The sequence below is a fragment of the Aythya marila genome (genome assembly GCF_965140915.1).
Source record: "Aythya marila genome assembly, chromosome: 2".
Classification (NCBI taxonomy): Eukaryota; Metazoa; Chordata; class Aves; order Anseriformes; family Anatidae; genus Aythya; species Aythya marila.
Genome location: NC_139043.1, coordinates 121,270,636 through 121,286,196, shown reverse-complemented (window position 1 = coordinate 121,286,196; position 15,561 = coordinate 121,270,636). Strand labels below are relative to the sequence as shown.

At 43.7% G+C, this 15,561-nt stretch overlaps 1 protein-coding gene across 4 annotated transcripts in view; it reads left to right on the top strand.

Annotated features, from left to right (window-relative positions):
* The first annotated feature begins 111 nt into the window (after window positions 1-111).
* The window catches only part of MYBL1 (MYB proto-oncogene like 1), a 32,436-nt gene continuing 16,986 nt past the window's right edge, over window positions 112-15,561 (top strand). For 3 of the 4 annotated variants that reach the window (XM_082752251.1, XM_082752253.1, XM_082752250.1), the window contains exons 1-3: window positions 10,618-11,004; window positions 13,808-13,910; window positions 14,036-14,107. In XM_082752251.1, coding sequence (XP_082608377.1) covers window positions 10,769-11,004; window positions 13,808-13,910; window positions 14,036-14,107 — 411 coding nt within the window. In that variant the 5' untranslated portion in view covers window positions 10,618-10,768. Of the gene's footprint in view, window positions 4,348-10,617; window positions 11,005-13,807; window positions 13,911-14,035; window positions 14,108-15,561 lie in introns of those variants that run through there. The other variant, XM_082752252.1, reaches the window with a different exon arrangement.

The following is a 15,561-nucleotide window of genomic DNA, read 5'->3' as shown; positions in this document are numbered from 1 at the left end:
CCTTTCACACGTGAGCCTATTTAATTAACACTGATTTGGCTACAGCAGGAGTGAGTTGTAATTACTTTTGCATTCTTCATATAAATTACATTCTAGTTGCACACGTGAATACCCGTACAGAAGGTAAAAAAGTGGTATAAACATGAGGAAAGCTAGCTGATGTCATCCATCTTGCTTTAGATATGTTGGTTTAAGATAGACTTTTTGAAAGAAAAACTGTGGAAAAGCTTTTTCATTCTCATACCTATTCTGAATATTTCATTAACCCATAGGACCTTTGAATTTGAGGGACTTTTAAAAGCAGGTTTTTATGTATTTGAGAGCAAAATCTGAGATCTGAGTCTTTTTTTTTTTTTTTGCAAAGTTGTCACCAAGAAAATGATGTGAGAAAATGCTGACCAAGTCATATGTGGTACTTACCTTGTATTCTGTGGTTTGAAACATTGGTCAAAAGGTATTTCAAACCCAAATTTTAAGGCATGCATGTAATATACAAATGTGAATAGTACAATTTGGAAGAATGAGACTTCTCAAAATTTGGCAGTACTTAAACCTGAACATATTGACAACTACTTAAATTATCTCTGTGCTTATTCCACTGACTACATGTGGTATTTTGTTTCAAAAAAATGGCTGTAATCATAGCTTCTGAGCTTGCAAAGATGTCATAAAATCCATTTGTGAAGCTCGTGCTTCTTCTTCCTATATTTATTGAAAGGCTTTGATTCAAAATGAGACAGCATTAAAACATTCTTTTAAATGATGGATTTGAATGTACTGAGGTAATTCTGATTGCATGTCACATCACAAAAAATTGATAATTATCCTCTAAAAGATTTGTATTTCAGTGGCTTAAATGCTTAGTGCTAAACTAGACATTTATTCATCTTGTTTAATGCACTCTCCGTAAGCTGAGCCAAAACCCATACTGTATGTATGAAGCAACCAAGCTAAGAATGTTTTCGTTTTTCTTGTTATTAATTACACAGCCTTACTGTTTAAGTTCTTAAATTTAGATTGGAGTTGTTGCATTTGTTTTCATTTTCCCTTTACTATGTACCTAGCAGACCTGTTCTAAAATGGCTGTCAAGCCGCATCTTCCTGCCAGAACAAGACCCCTCACAAAAACAATTCCTCCATACGATCAGGATGAGAATGAATCTTGGATGTCTGTCAGCGTGTGTAGTGAGTCATGGAAGGTGCTCGGGGTATAAGGAAGAGTCGATTCAAACACACTTTGAGTGCAAAAGTTAATAAAAACAGTGCTGCTTTGTTTGATACCGAGTTTATTTTATTGGGGCTGGAGTATATCTTGGCCTCTACTCATTTGTGGTCTTTCGAATGCTTACTTTTTAATCCTAGATGAAGAAAAGTAGTAATGCTTGGGTCCATAATAGACTCGATGGCAAAGCTGATGTTACAGAAACCCTTTTGTCACAGCTGTTTTGAAGTAGGTTATTCTGATCTGGATTACTTAACTCTCAGAATCACCCAGCATTGTGATTTTTACTAGAACTATCAAAGGCATTAGACTCCTGTGTGAGCATTACCTCTTTTGCAGTACCTTGCAGAGGCTTCAGAGAAGACTCATTCTCTGCTCTGTTAATTACAGGCATTGATTTGATGATTATGACATAGCACAAAATTGTCTTTGGACTTTATCCACCTCTGTTTTTTTTTAAATGGCTACCTAATTTTGTTTTCTGCTGGAAATATTTCTAGCGGCTTGCCTTGCTGGTAGCTAATCTAATTTCACTTCTAAAGCCATCCTGTAGATCTGTACTGGCTGGAAACTTGCATTCAATAAATAAAAAAACTTAAAGATGGCAGGTACAAGGAAACAGCCAGAAATTAGATGAAGGTTTAGTAGGTACTTTTTTTTTTTTTTTTTTTTTTTTTTAAACCCAGTTGTGAAAGGCATGAAGTCGTTTCTAAACCTTTGGCCCATGGTTTCAAGCATCTTCTTTCAGAATAAGAAAATTTGATTTTATATGTGATTTTGTCAACTCAGTATACAAGAATTTATTTAAAATGAAGCTTCCTCTGGATTGTCAAATTCTTACATAAAATGTAGAGAGAGCCTTTACCCTTTTACCAGTCGTTACCTCTCTCTCCTTTCCCATGTTTGTGCAGTCTCTGTGAATCCTAACGAGTTCTGATCTTGTGCTAGCTTTTTGTTTGTTTTTCATCTGCCATTTGATACTGAATCATTTTTATAACAGAGATTTCTGTATGCTTATTGTCCTCTGTTTATACTGCTGCTTTCAGAGGGACGGCGAGAGGCAGTAGAGAAATGATGCAATTTCACACCAATTAGACCGATAGGAATTAAAACCTTGTTGGACTTCCTCCAAAATCCGTATGTATGGCACAGAAAGGAGTGAAAGGAGATTCCTGGAAGAGCAGAGGACTTGGGGGTGGATTTCTGTGGAGGGAAGAATCTACACAGGGATCTCTCCGTGGTTATAAAATCACCTCATGGTCCTGTAAGGTGGCAGTGTTCGGTGGCATTCCACCTCCAGGGTGATCAGCTTTTGAAGCTGCAGTGGCTGAATCCAAGTCTGGGGATTTCCTGGGGTCCACCTCTGTTCTCCAAGGAGCTGAAGCTGCCAAAGAAACCCTTTACCCCATGGGAGAGAAGGGCTGAGGCCCAGCCTGTTGTTGCCACACCATGGTATAGGATTTGTGGCAGCAAGAAGACAGCCAAAAGACACAGAAAAGGCAAAAGCCTAACTTAAAATTATGGTGTATGAAATAACTCCTTATCCTAACTATTTGCATGCTCAAATCTGCTGAAATAGTGCTCGGTACATGCCCGAGTCCTGTGTCTGAGCACTGTGCTTACAGTGATACTACTCCCCCGTCCTCCCCCGTGTCTTTCTTAAAATAAGACTTCCCAAGAGGGATGCTGGAAATCACAATTATTGTTGCAGACAGCAGGAGGGATAAGGGAAATTATAGTCAAAAGTACCTTTCTTTTGCTTTCAAAATAAGAAAATTCAAGGCATGGTACACCAGAGGATGCTAAATACCAATTTGTATTTCTTTGCTCCCTCCGTTTTTTCTAACCTTAACCTCTTCTTTACCCTGCCATATTTACAAATGTGTTGTTTTGTTGTTGTTGTGTGCTTCGCTGTATTTGAAGTCAGTCAAGCTAGCTTGTTCCCTTCTTCATTCCATTTCCAAATTTTCCAAGCAATCACAGGTCTCTAATAAGCCAGCAGCTTGAAAACAAAACAAAAACAAAGAAACAAAAAACCACCCAAGCCACCAACCAAACAAAAAACAAACAAACAAACAAACAAAAAAACCCACGCTATTAACTATTGTCTATTCTGAAGGCCATCTTTTTCTTTGTGTTTTAACAATTTGGATCTTTCCAACCCTAAACCTGAGGTACTGTATTTGAAACCGTCATACGCCCACATCTTTGCACAAACTTACTAAAATAGAAAAAAAAAAAAGATTCATACAGCATACCTGAGGCCATTTCCTGGACAGTCAGTACGTGCTGCAGAAGTGGAGCTAGCGTGGAAGTGCACAGTCTTTTGCAGCTGCAGTCACTTGCTGTGTTCTCTCCTCTCCTGCTGCTGGAGCTGTACGGGACGTGGGAACACCATTGTACAGGAAAAAAGGCAGGCTGCGGTTGTGCAAGCAGCAGAGGCCGGCATCTCTGGCATCGCCAGTTGTGATAACAGATTTGTCTCTGTGACTCCAGTTATTATCTTGCAATCAATGTTAGGAGCAAAAAGGAGTCTTGTACTTAGTTGAGAAAAGAGGGGACCAGAGCAATGTTCTGTGAGGGGGGTGGAGTAGCAAGTCAAGCCAGTGCTTTCCATTCATCACCGGGATACCACCAGATTTAGGCTGTGTGCATGTATCTAGCTCAGGCCGCTACTGAAATGCTGTTATCACTGCTGCCTGGCTGCTGTTCACGTTTGGCTGGCTCAGTTTAGCTCCGGCTCCTTTACAAAGCTGTTGTGTTAGCACCAATTGTTTGCTCGTAGTGTTGGCAAACCATCGTCTTGGTCAAAGGATTAAACTGACTCCTCTGGCATTCGTAGTGGTGTCTTCTAAAACAGCATGGGAAAATGTGTGCTGCTAATACCTGATTAATCAGCGACTTCCAAGGGAATCTCTTCAATCTCCAAAGTTGCTTGCATGTTTGTGAAAGTATTAAATCTATTTATCTATCTCTATATATTTTTGACTGGCTCGGCTTAATTAGTAAAATTATTCACAGAATCACAGAATGGCTGAGGTCAGAAGGGACCTGTGGAGATCACCCAGTCCAACCCCCTTTCCAAGCAGGGTCACCCAGAGCACGCTGCACAGGATGGCATCCAGGTGGGTTCTGAATGTCTCCAGAGAAGGAGACTCCACAGCCTCTCTGGGCAACCTGTTCAGTGCTCTGTCACCCTCACAGCAAAGAAGTGCCCCCTCATATTCAGCCGGAACCTCCCGTGCTTCAGTTTCTGCTCATTGCCTCTCATCCTGTCGTTGGGTCCCTGATTTCCAAAATAAACAAGTGACGTTTGAGAAATTAGTGGTTTGATAATCAAGATTGATGTAATCTAATTTTGCAGCTGTATCATTATTTATTTGGAAGGTTGGATGACAAAATCCAGGTAATGTCTGAGTATAAAATTAGGAATGTTTTCACCATTTGACTGATTCAAGGTTGTTCTACCTTTAACCCTTAAAAAGTAACATTTACCTACGTAGTGCCTCATAAATTATTATCTGTAGCAATGAAACCATTGGTAAAATGGTTGACAACCAGAAATTTGTCTCTTCAAAGGAGTACTATCAGAGTAGCTGCCGCTGTGCTTGCATAAGCAGATGACTTGAGGCTTGGGACTTGGTTTCCAAATGACAGCATCCATCAGAGCAGTGCATATGCAATTTCCTCATGCTCTGTGCAAGAGGCAAGTGCGAGCTCAGCACGACCTCTCAGTTTCTTCTCAAGCCAGTGACAGCTGAGGATTGCCAGAAGCAAGGATACAGAGCAGCTTATGAGATCTGAAATGTAATGTCATCTCTGAGAGCGACAATTATTCTGTGGTAGGGCAGTATTGCTGGAGCTGCTTTATTGATCTTCTGTACTTGGAAACTGGTGGGGTTTGTTTGTTTTGTGTGTGTGATTTCTTTTTATTTATTTATTTATTATTTATTTATTTTTAATTTCAAGGCTTGATCCAAAGACCACTTGAGAATTGTTAGAGCAACCATACAGCCTCCTTGAGAAGCTGACAGAATTTGCCTTGGGAATGTGCAAGAGGGTATTTTCTGTGCTCTGGAACAATCTATAATTGTCACGGAGGTTAACGCGCTAGTGCAAATTCTAAGCACATCCAGATACACTTTTTTTTTTTAATACATATTTTTGTGATATAGTAGATATTTAATTCTTATATTTCCACCCTCCCTCCATTAGCAAAAATAAAGTAAACCTGCCAATATGGTAAAGTGATAAAGTACCAGTGTGATTCAGGGTTTCACAAGGTACGTGCAATTCTTTTTTTCTGTCATGATCAACAGAACACAGGCAAATTGGCAGGCAGAGGCATTAGCACTTTTTCTCCTCTCTGAAAGACAGTATAAATAGATTGAGTCAAAAGTACTCAAAGCTTGCTCACTCTTGTGAGTAAAGCGTTTTGTTCCTGTAAGACTTGTCATTTCAGGAGAGCGTTGTAAGGAACATTCAGAGAAATTTCAGCAAAAGCAGATCATTTTCAGCAGCCATGCAGAGAACGTTGCCCTTCAGAAACTTTGATACTGAGAAGCGTAAAAAAAGAAAAAAAAGACTGTGTGTGACTGGAGGCACACAGCAAGTTGAAACTGATCTGAAGTGCAGCCTCACTGAGCTGATTGTGAGGTGACTCAAATGCCAGTGACAAACTGGGATCGTCGGTACCGAGACACAGAGCGGATGCAGGTAGTACAGGGTTGTCCATATGGAGAAATATTTCAATTTAAAAGAGTACCTGGTAAGTATCTGCCTCCTCTTCATCTAAAATTTCTCCAAAGGTGTGGAGAAAAATACTCAGCCCCTACAGGGCTGGTGCAACCACAAAGAACGCCTTTGGCACTGAGTGAGTAGCACTTCAAGACCTAGTCTAGTAGCTGGGCTGAAGTCCTGATGGATGCCTGGGGTTTTGATTTGGTGTTTTTGCCAGTGTTGAGCTTTGGAGATTATAGATACTCAAGGTGATGAGGCATTGAAAGCTACTAAAAATAATCTGCTAAAGAGCTGTAAGCTCATTTATGCTGCTCTTTGTCTTGATGTTAGTAATTGTCATGCTAACTTTAATGACCTTAGTTCTATGAGGCTGGCAGTGATTGTTTTTGAGCTGGGAAGCTTTACTGAGGAAATAAACTACTTCATTTTCACAATCCACAAAACTATTTCCTGGGCTTACCTTATAGGAATTTTGCTAGATTCAAAGATTGAAGCACTCATAGCAGGAAGTCAGCTGCGTGCCTTGCTGGTTGTCTGTGCACAGGACGATCTTGACAAAGACTCTAGGTTCTTCCATTGCAAGCTTTCCAAACAACCTACAGGCAAATCATGCAGGATAGACTGATTATTCTTAACTTCCCGACAGTAATATTAAGCCCTGTGCCCTCTGGGGAATAGGCTCCTTGTATTGCTTAGCTGTCCAGATAAATGTTTAACTGCCTGCCTGAATTTACAGTAAGATTTCAAGGAGGGTAGCAGCAAATAATTGCACTTATTCACATTACTTCAGAGTCCTTCCATCATTTCAGCTCTGTGAACATTTGCAATGGATTCATGACTGGGATTTTTTTATTCATTAAAGGCTTTTGGAGGGAATAGATGAAACTGTCACAGAATGGGAGCAGTAACAAATGAGCCCAGTAAAACACATACAGACTTAACGTGGCCTAATCATGTGGTACCTTTTTACCACTGCAGATGGGTATAATTTTTCTGAAGCATCAGCATTGCACAGAAAGGGACCTGTTTCCCAGCAGGAGCAGTCACTGATCTGCTGCTGATCAGATGCATAATGAATGCCTAATACATATATGTGTGTGTGTATGTGTATATATTTATATATATATATATATATATATATATATTTTTTTTTTTTTCTGCAGTTCAGTAGAAAGCTCAGCAAGAGGGAATGAATAACAGGGCAAATTACACGATCACCGTTCAGTCTTTGAGTACTTCACCTTAGCAAATCATCTGGATCAGAGTAGGTGCAGGTGTCCTTTCTTACTGTCATTTTAGTATCAGAAGACAAGACTTCCTTTTAATTGCAAATCCAAATACCAATTGGTTTCAGTTTGTCAGGAGACCCCACTAACTAAGGCAGTGGGGGAGTGGCAAGGTGGCACTTGAAGTGCCATCAGCTTGGAGTGATGGTGATAATTTGCCTCATACTGCAAACCTGAACCTGCAGCAGCGTTTTTGGATCTGGGTGCTGTGTTCTTCAGGTCTAGGCTGGAATGGAGCTCTCCTTTGTGACAAGAGGGGAGTCTTTGGAAGCACAAATGAAGGTATAAAGCAGTTCTTGTAGAATGGGACTCAGATATAGCAGGCTGGTGAGTGTTCCGCAAGGAGTCTGTTGAGGCTGTTCCTGATGGCTTGTGGGCAGTGGCAGCCTGCACAGTGCATTAAAAGGGCGGCATGTAGGGGATACACTCTGTATCCTACCACAGAGACAGACTACCAGTCTATATGTCCTTTCTTAGGGAGTTTCCTAAATAAGCAGTTGGTAAAACAAAAAAAAAATGCTCTAGAAGATGTTCCATAATATTAAACCTTGTCACACAAGCCAGTAATACATACAAGATTAAAAATATGTATTATGTGAGGTATGTGATCTGATGTACTCCAAGGCAAGTGTTTACTGGATGTCATAACACGTGGGTTTTATTTATATATATATATATATATATATATATATATATATATATAAACACGTCATTTTTTTTTTATATATATATGTATATATATTCTACAGCAGGACTGTCAGTACTTACTAATTTAGTAGTTTGACTCAGCTGATGCCTTCGTTAGGATCCATTTCCTACAAATTAAGAACATATGTATTACTACGGGAATATAGAAAAAGGTACTTATTTAAACTGCAATACCTTTAATTCAGGTTCCTTTGACTCTGAATTAAATATAAATGAATGCTAAATGATGATATTTCATAATATATGAGGCTGCTGACACAAATCCTGTCTCAGGGTGTTATGTTGTCTTTTTTTTTTTTCTTATTATTACGGCTTTTGTAGTTCAAAGACTCTTGTCACAGCTTTGATGTGGGTAAACCTGCTGTGTTGTCATCTCTGGATACTAAAAGCAAATCACAATGAATGCAGGCTGGTGCTGAACACTTGTATGGTATGCAGCAGGCAAAGACTGCTTGTAAATTAAAATATATATATATTATATATATATATATTTTTTTTTTTTTTCTGTGAAAGATGCAATGGTACGAGTTTACACGTGTGATTAGTAGATTTGTAGGGTATGTAAATTTTTTGGTTGGCTGTTTTTTACTATTCCTGCTGTGGTCTATTACGGGAGGTACCAAGGTCTGAGGTTCTTATGTGCATGTGCAGAGGGCGCTGCAAGCCAAGGTTTCTCGCTAACCCTGCTTCAGAGCCACGTCCCCACTGGGTGGAGAGACGCTGTACATAACCTGTACGTATATAAACATATATATGTGTGTGTGTATAAGCTCCGTACATCTAAGGCTTCATTTATACGAATAACCTGCAGCTTAAGACTTTTGTGTAGGGGAATATCTAGAAAATACACAGATTGTGCCGGAATGTAGCTTGGATTTCTGGGCTGTTACAGCTTCAAGAAGGTTTTTCCTCTATTCAGGGGTTTAACAGTTTTCCATAAGTGAACCAGCTTTTGAAGTTAGACAAAGAATGTGTTTGAAATATGAAGCCACATACTGTTTTGATGATTTATTTTGACCATTAAAGTAAAAAGCACATTAATAAAGGAATAAATGAAGAATACTGATGTTTGGGCCCTACGATAAATAGCCATAAGGTGAGCAAATGCAGTGGACAAGTACCTCTAAAAGCTGATTCCAGGAGTGTCTTTCACAGAGTTGCACGAAGATGCTCCCATGGTTTTTTTGGCTCAGGAACTCCTAACCCATGCCTTTAAGGCAGGTGCTCACACCCTTTTTTCCTAAGAGCTGCACAGAGTTTATGTTTTTGTAAATGCACCCGCAGGAGGATGTGGTGAGATGGTTGGGGTGCTTCCTTTTTTTCCCTTTTTTAATGTATAAGCAGGTAGTGGTTAGAGCAGCCACCCAGTAAGTGGGATGGCTGGGCATGATTTAAACCCACATTTCTCGTTTCTCGCTTCTCAAGCGCACGTGTAACCACAGGGCACCAGTGCTTAGGAGGTGGTGAAAATGGAAGAAGGTTGACTTTGTGGTGTGGAGACCGTGCTCCTGCATGGCAGTGCATTACAGGGCTGCCTATGGGGCTGCTCCTGCATCCCCACCTTGGTCAATCGCTCAGCACCAGAGGGGAGCACCCTAAAACCCCTACTAACAGACATGGCCTCCTTGTTTTTTGCGTGCGCTTGGGAATATATGTTTTTAATCTGATTTGTCCCACATGCAACTTTAGGAATAGATGTTTCTGACAGGGCTTGACACGCGGGATTTTATAGGTATTAAGGACCCCAACCTGCAAGGCTGTGAGACACAGCACCCCCAGGGCCTACCAGCCCTCTGTGTATTTTAAACCTTGCAGTTTGGGGTCCAGGTATTTGTCCTCTCAGTAATTGCATTTTTGTAAGTGGGATGTGTGTGTTGTGTGTGTCTTTTCGTGTGACTGCACCCCTCGCACCATGAATTAGTATTTACAGAGTTGCTTTTGGATTCTCATTGCCTTTTGGCTTAGGATGTGTGTGCCTTGAGCTCAGCACTGAGATCCCACAACAAGCTGGGCATGGCAGCATGGTGCGTGTGGTAAACGTGCAACACCCCGAAAGCCTGATTTTAATTTGTGTGGCAGCTTTTTGTCGGGACGTGAGTGACGGACACTATTTGGTGAGAAGGATGTGGTGTAGGTGAGGGCGTTGTGAGGCGGGAGGGCTGTGAGGCGCGGAATGGCGGCCGCACGCAGCTCCCTTCGATAGCTCAGCTGGTAGAGCGGAGGACTGTAGAGGCGCCGCCCGCGGGAATCCTTAGGTCGCTGGTTCGATTCCGGCTCGAAGGAGGCTCGGTTTTGCGCCGCGGGGCCGCCTCCTTTTTTTTTTTTTTTTATTTCACTTTACGTTATTTTATTAATTTCGACGCCACTTTCGGTACCGGAGGGGTGATAAAAGACATGGGGGGGGGGTGAGCACCCCCCACAGCCCCTCCTCCCGCTGCCCGCCCGCGGCTGCCGCGCGGCCCCTCCCCGTTCCCCCCCCCCTCCGCCTCCCTCCCTCCCTTCCCGGGCGTCCCGTGCCGCGTGCGGCGGCGGCAGCCAATGGGCGCGCAGTCCGCCTGCGCAGATTCAAACGGCGGCCCGGGAGGGAGCCTGGGCGCGAGATTCGGCGGCAGCCGCCCAGCCCCAGCCCCAGCCCCAGCCCCAGCCCCAGCCCGCCGCGAGCGCGGGGCCGCGGCCGGCGCGGCGCTGACAGGAGCGGGAGGAGGGGCCGCGGGCGGACGGGGCCCCGCGCGCTCCGTGCGGGCAGGGCCATGGCCGGGGCTGAGGCAGCCGGGCCGGGCCGGGGCTGAGGGCGGCCGGCAGCTCGCCGCGGATGCCGCGGGGCTCGGCGGGGAGGAGGGGGCCGCCGCCGGAGCCCTGCCCGCCCTCCTCCTCCTCCTCCTCTTCCTCCTCGTCTTCCTCCGCCGGCCGCCGCTGCCCGTCTCCGTCGTCCGGGAGGGCGAGCCCCAGCCCGGGCCCCTGCGGGGGCCGGGGGACGCCGCGCCGCGCCCCGCCGCCGTGGCGGCCCCCCCTATGGTGCGCGCCGAGGATGGCCAAGCGGCCGCGCAGGTGAGCGAGCTCCGAGCCCCTGACCCTGCCTCTCCTCCTCCTCCTCCTCCTCCTCCTCCTCCTCGCGGTGAGGCCGAAGGACCGCCTCGGTTCGGACCTTCACCTCGGGGGCGCCGGCCCCGGGTGGTCCCGCTGCGGGTTTCCTCCTGCCCGTCCCCAAAACGGGTGTCCCTGCCTTCGGGGGGGGGGTCCCGGGGAGCTGCTCGTTGCTCCTGACCTAAATGGCACGGGGGAGGGACGAGGAGGGAGAAAGATGCGCTGTGCCCACTGCCAGCCCCTGAGCTGCCTCCGGCACCTGGGCTTTGCCGTGCCCTCACCGTGCCTTCACGCTCCCCGTTTGCCTGGGGGCGCTCCCAAAGTTACAGCCGCCTTCCCCGCTGCGAGATCAGCCCCGAAACTAACCCCCATTTTCGGAAAAAAACTGCCAGGAGGGGCTTTGGGGCGCTGCTGGCGTGAGGGACAAAGATGCGGCGGGAGGCGTTGCTTGCGGGAGCCAGCTCGCGGTGTGTTTGGTGCTCTGTCACCAGAGCTTTCCACCCGTGCTGCTGCTGCTGCAGGCGACGGTTTCGTCCCCAGCGAGCTCGAGCTCGCCTTATCTGTCAGAACGGAAAATAAAAGCGGCCGCGGATCGCGGGGGAGCCTTGGGGTAGAGCTGGGCAGCCCCAGAGGGATGCTGCGGCGGGTGGCGAGCCCCCAGACTAAATCATCCCAGCTGCCAGTTGGTGCCTTCAAGGTCATGGGCTGAAGCGGGGAGTTAAAAGAAACAAGTTTGGTTCAGCCCCAGATGGAGTTAAGTTTAATTTTGTTCACCTGTGCTTGTGCTTATTTTTTTTGCGTTTGGAAGTTCTTTTTTTTTTTTTTTTTTGAGGAAACTTTGTGCCTGCCTTCCCCTCACGTGGTGTCTTAGTCCAGCTCCGTAACTGCGAGCGAAAGGTCAAATGAGCAACCCAACACCCCTGAAAGCCTCTTCATAAATCGAAATCCTAAGCAGACGGCCCCAAATATTCCCGTAGGGGTGATTTATACGCCTGCTGTGCCCAGCCCTGCACCGGGCCTGCCCCGGTGCCCACGGAAGGTGCCGGCAGCGGAACCGCAGCACCGACCCCAACGGCCACTGGCCCGTCCTACCGGTGCCCTCGGCATCGCTGCCTTTTGTCTTCTGCTTTTCCTCTTTCACCTTTTTTTTAAAAAAAAAAAAATTCCCTTTTTAAAATCCCCCATCCCTTTTCACGCAACCCAGGGCTGGGTTCTCGAATTAGGTGGTTGTGCGGTGGCTGAGCGGGGAGGGCACGTTGACAAAGGGCTTAACCGCCAGGCCAGACTTTTAGGTAGAAGTGGCTTGTGCGGTTTCCTTGGTATAAAATAGGATTATGATACCAAGATAGGCTCCTGAAGTTTGTTGAGAGCCTGTGAGAAAGAGACAAAAAAGAAAAAAGGGGGAGGAGGGAGAACTCTTAGTTACCTGCGAGCTTAAATCCTATTTTCTTAAGTCCTAAGCTGGTTAAGGCAAAACTCTTACAATCATTGTAATAAAATAGATTTGCAGCTCTTTTTTTTTTTTTTTTTGAGAAAAGGGAACAACAGTATTGACCTGTAGACAAACTTACTGCCTTGCATCTTGCTGGCTCCACAGAGTTTCAACGTGTGTGTGTGTTGATGACTATTTCTGCTGCATCATGACATTAAGCAGAGACGATCCTCATGAAAAATGTGGTGTAGGATGTAGAAGCAGCATGAGATACACTGGTTTTGTAAGAATTTGGCATGTCCTGCCTTGTAGTAAAGCTTTCAAGTAAGTGGTGCTCTCCTGAAGTGACCGTGCACTCGTGTTAGCTGCGGAGCAGATACATCTTGTGAAATAACTCATACACGAGCGGCTGCTCGGCGTGCTGCGGGGGTGAGCTGCACGTCGTGGGAAGTAATTCAGAGCTCTGACACCTAATCAGTTCTTGGGAGACCAGCACAGGTTCATTTCATTACCGGGAAGGGATTTATTTACCTTTGGCTGAAAAAAGAAAGTCATTTTCGAGACTGAGAAGAATTAATAAACGCAGTTTTGAGCATGAACTCGTGAATTTCGGCTGTCTGTCGCGAAGCACTGACTTACACGTTTAAGAGATGTTTCCATGAAGCATTTCACCGTGCTTATTTGAAAGGCTTTGTTTGCCAAGGCTGTGAAGGAGGTGTTTCTCCGGTAGGTGGAGCGTGATCTACACGGAGCCACAAGGGCTACCTGGCTTCCTGCCCCTCTGACTCTTACCTTAGAGGGGCAGCCCTGATAGCACACTTACTTCTTGCTGCGGTATCCCTGTCTTCGAAGCTGGGAGTTGTCTCTAGTTCCTGTAACACCGAGGCAATGCTTTTATTCAAGGCAGGAGACCATTTAAAATCTCAAGCTGACGCTGAATTGCTTGGCAACCTTGTTGTGTTTGTTGTATGAGTTAGGGAGACAGAATACAATTGTATCTTTTCAGGCTAGCAAACCCATTCATTTTATATGCTTGCTTATTTAAAGGTTCATAAATATGTTACGGAAAGATGATTTTAATATCTTTTGCTTCAGATTTAAGTCTTGACTTGGAATGAGTTATCAGTCTGTATTCCAGTATATGGCCTAGAAACTGAAGTTCATTCTGTTCCTTTGACATAGTGAATATGTTATGTTCAAGCAAATTCCGTGTGTTATAACAATATATACTGATTGGGGGAAGAAAGCTTGGAAAGAAAGTTTGGAAAAAAAAGTTATTCAGAGTTATTTTAAACTCAACTTCTAACATCTTCATTCTTCTGTTGTACTCTGCAGTGAAGAAGAAAATGACCGTCAATACGCAGATCATGACTATGAAGTCCCACAGCAAAAAGGTTTGAAGAAGATATGCAGCAGGGTGAAATGGACCCGGGATGAGGTAATGCTTTATTTTGCTTTGATTTCATTCCTATTCAATATTGCTTGCATGCTGAAATGTGTTATTCTTTAGTATTACATCGAGATAGCACATAGTATTTATTGGCTGAGCTTATGTCTTAACAGGATGAAAGGCTAAAGAAGCTGGTGGAACAAAATGGTACAGATGATTGGGCTTTCATTGCTAGTCATCTACAAGTAAGTTGAATCTTTTCTTCACTTAAGTTCCCCTGTAATATTTATTTGTTTAAGTCATATGTCTAATTTGGAATTGAGGTGAAACAAACCAGAAACACTTAGTACTTAAAACTATGTCTATATTTTAAAGGATGCTTGTAATTTGGACTTGAAATCTAGCTCAGATGTCAGAAAACCTTATTAGCTGAGACTGGGACTTGAATGATGATTTAAAATGACTTTTTTTTTTTTTTTTTTTTTTTTTTTAAATAAATCCTATGTCCACACTTGCTGTTTGTTTTTATTGTGGAATATATTCTGGCTTTCCAGCAGTTAGGAGAGTGGATTGCACCTGAAAGATTGCTTCAAAGGAGCAGGATCAATTTCCTGATCACCTTAGAAAAAGGTGTTTGTATGTTTCAGTTCTGTGTTGCTGTTGTTACAGCAACGTCAGCTTCCCTAACAAATACAAATCTTTCCACCTAATGATATCTTCAGTTGCTATGAAGGAGGTTGGCAGGAGTGGCACTGTGTTGTTACTGATGCTCTTCTGCTAGGAAGACCAACTGGATCTTCAGTTAACAGCAATTAAAGGCATTCAGAAGCTGCTGTGGTTTTACTACTATTTGACAAATAAACCCCTCTATTCTGTACAAAAAAGTGAAGATTGCTGGAAGGTGATTCAAGGGAGGAGATGCAGCCTGTGTTCTTCAATTTGTTGCTGCTAAAGCAGAACTGAAATGACTTTATTGCTTTATCCCATCATACATCTTCGCTTCTCAAAATATGCTGTAATTTCAGAAATGGAAGGTAAAAACACTACAAGGCTACAACTTCCAAATTTTTTTTTTTTTTTTTTTTGCACTGAAAATAGAAACAGGTAGCCTCTACTGAAAGTCTTTCACAGCTTGTCTTCTCCAGGAAGTGATATTTTTTTTTTTTTTTTTTTTTTAAACAAACTCTAGTGTGGTTTTAAACATAGTGTCTAGTTGGGATTAACTTGAAGGTACTGTGCTCAAACTAATTTTAGATGTACCAGTGTTCTGGGTATTTTTTGAGGTTTTGTAGACTGCTTCTCGTTTAACTTTGTCTTAGCATGGTAGACAAGCCCAGTGAAATGTTGAACTCAGTACTTGCTATCCAGCAGCTTGCACTGAAGACAGCAAATCAGTGTATCCCAGTGTCATAAGAGGTTTGCTAGTACGCTGAGTTGGGACAGGCTCTTATCTGTATTTTTAGGGATCTGACCAACTACCCTTGTAGTCCCAAACTTTCTTACAGATGCTTTTTAGGGGGTGAAGTGAAAGCTTCTCTTTCATAACTGGGAACAATATTTCAAAAGATCCTTAGTGAAGCTACAGAAAAGCACCATCTGTCCTTAGCAGAAAAAGCAGTGTTGTTTAATTAATGTGTGTTAGCTAAACTTGATATAAATCTCTTTTCCTTAACGCTGTAGTAAAGAACTGAGAACACTT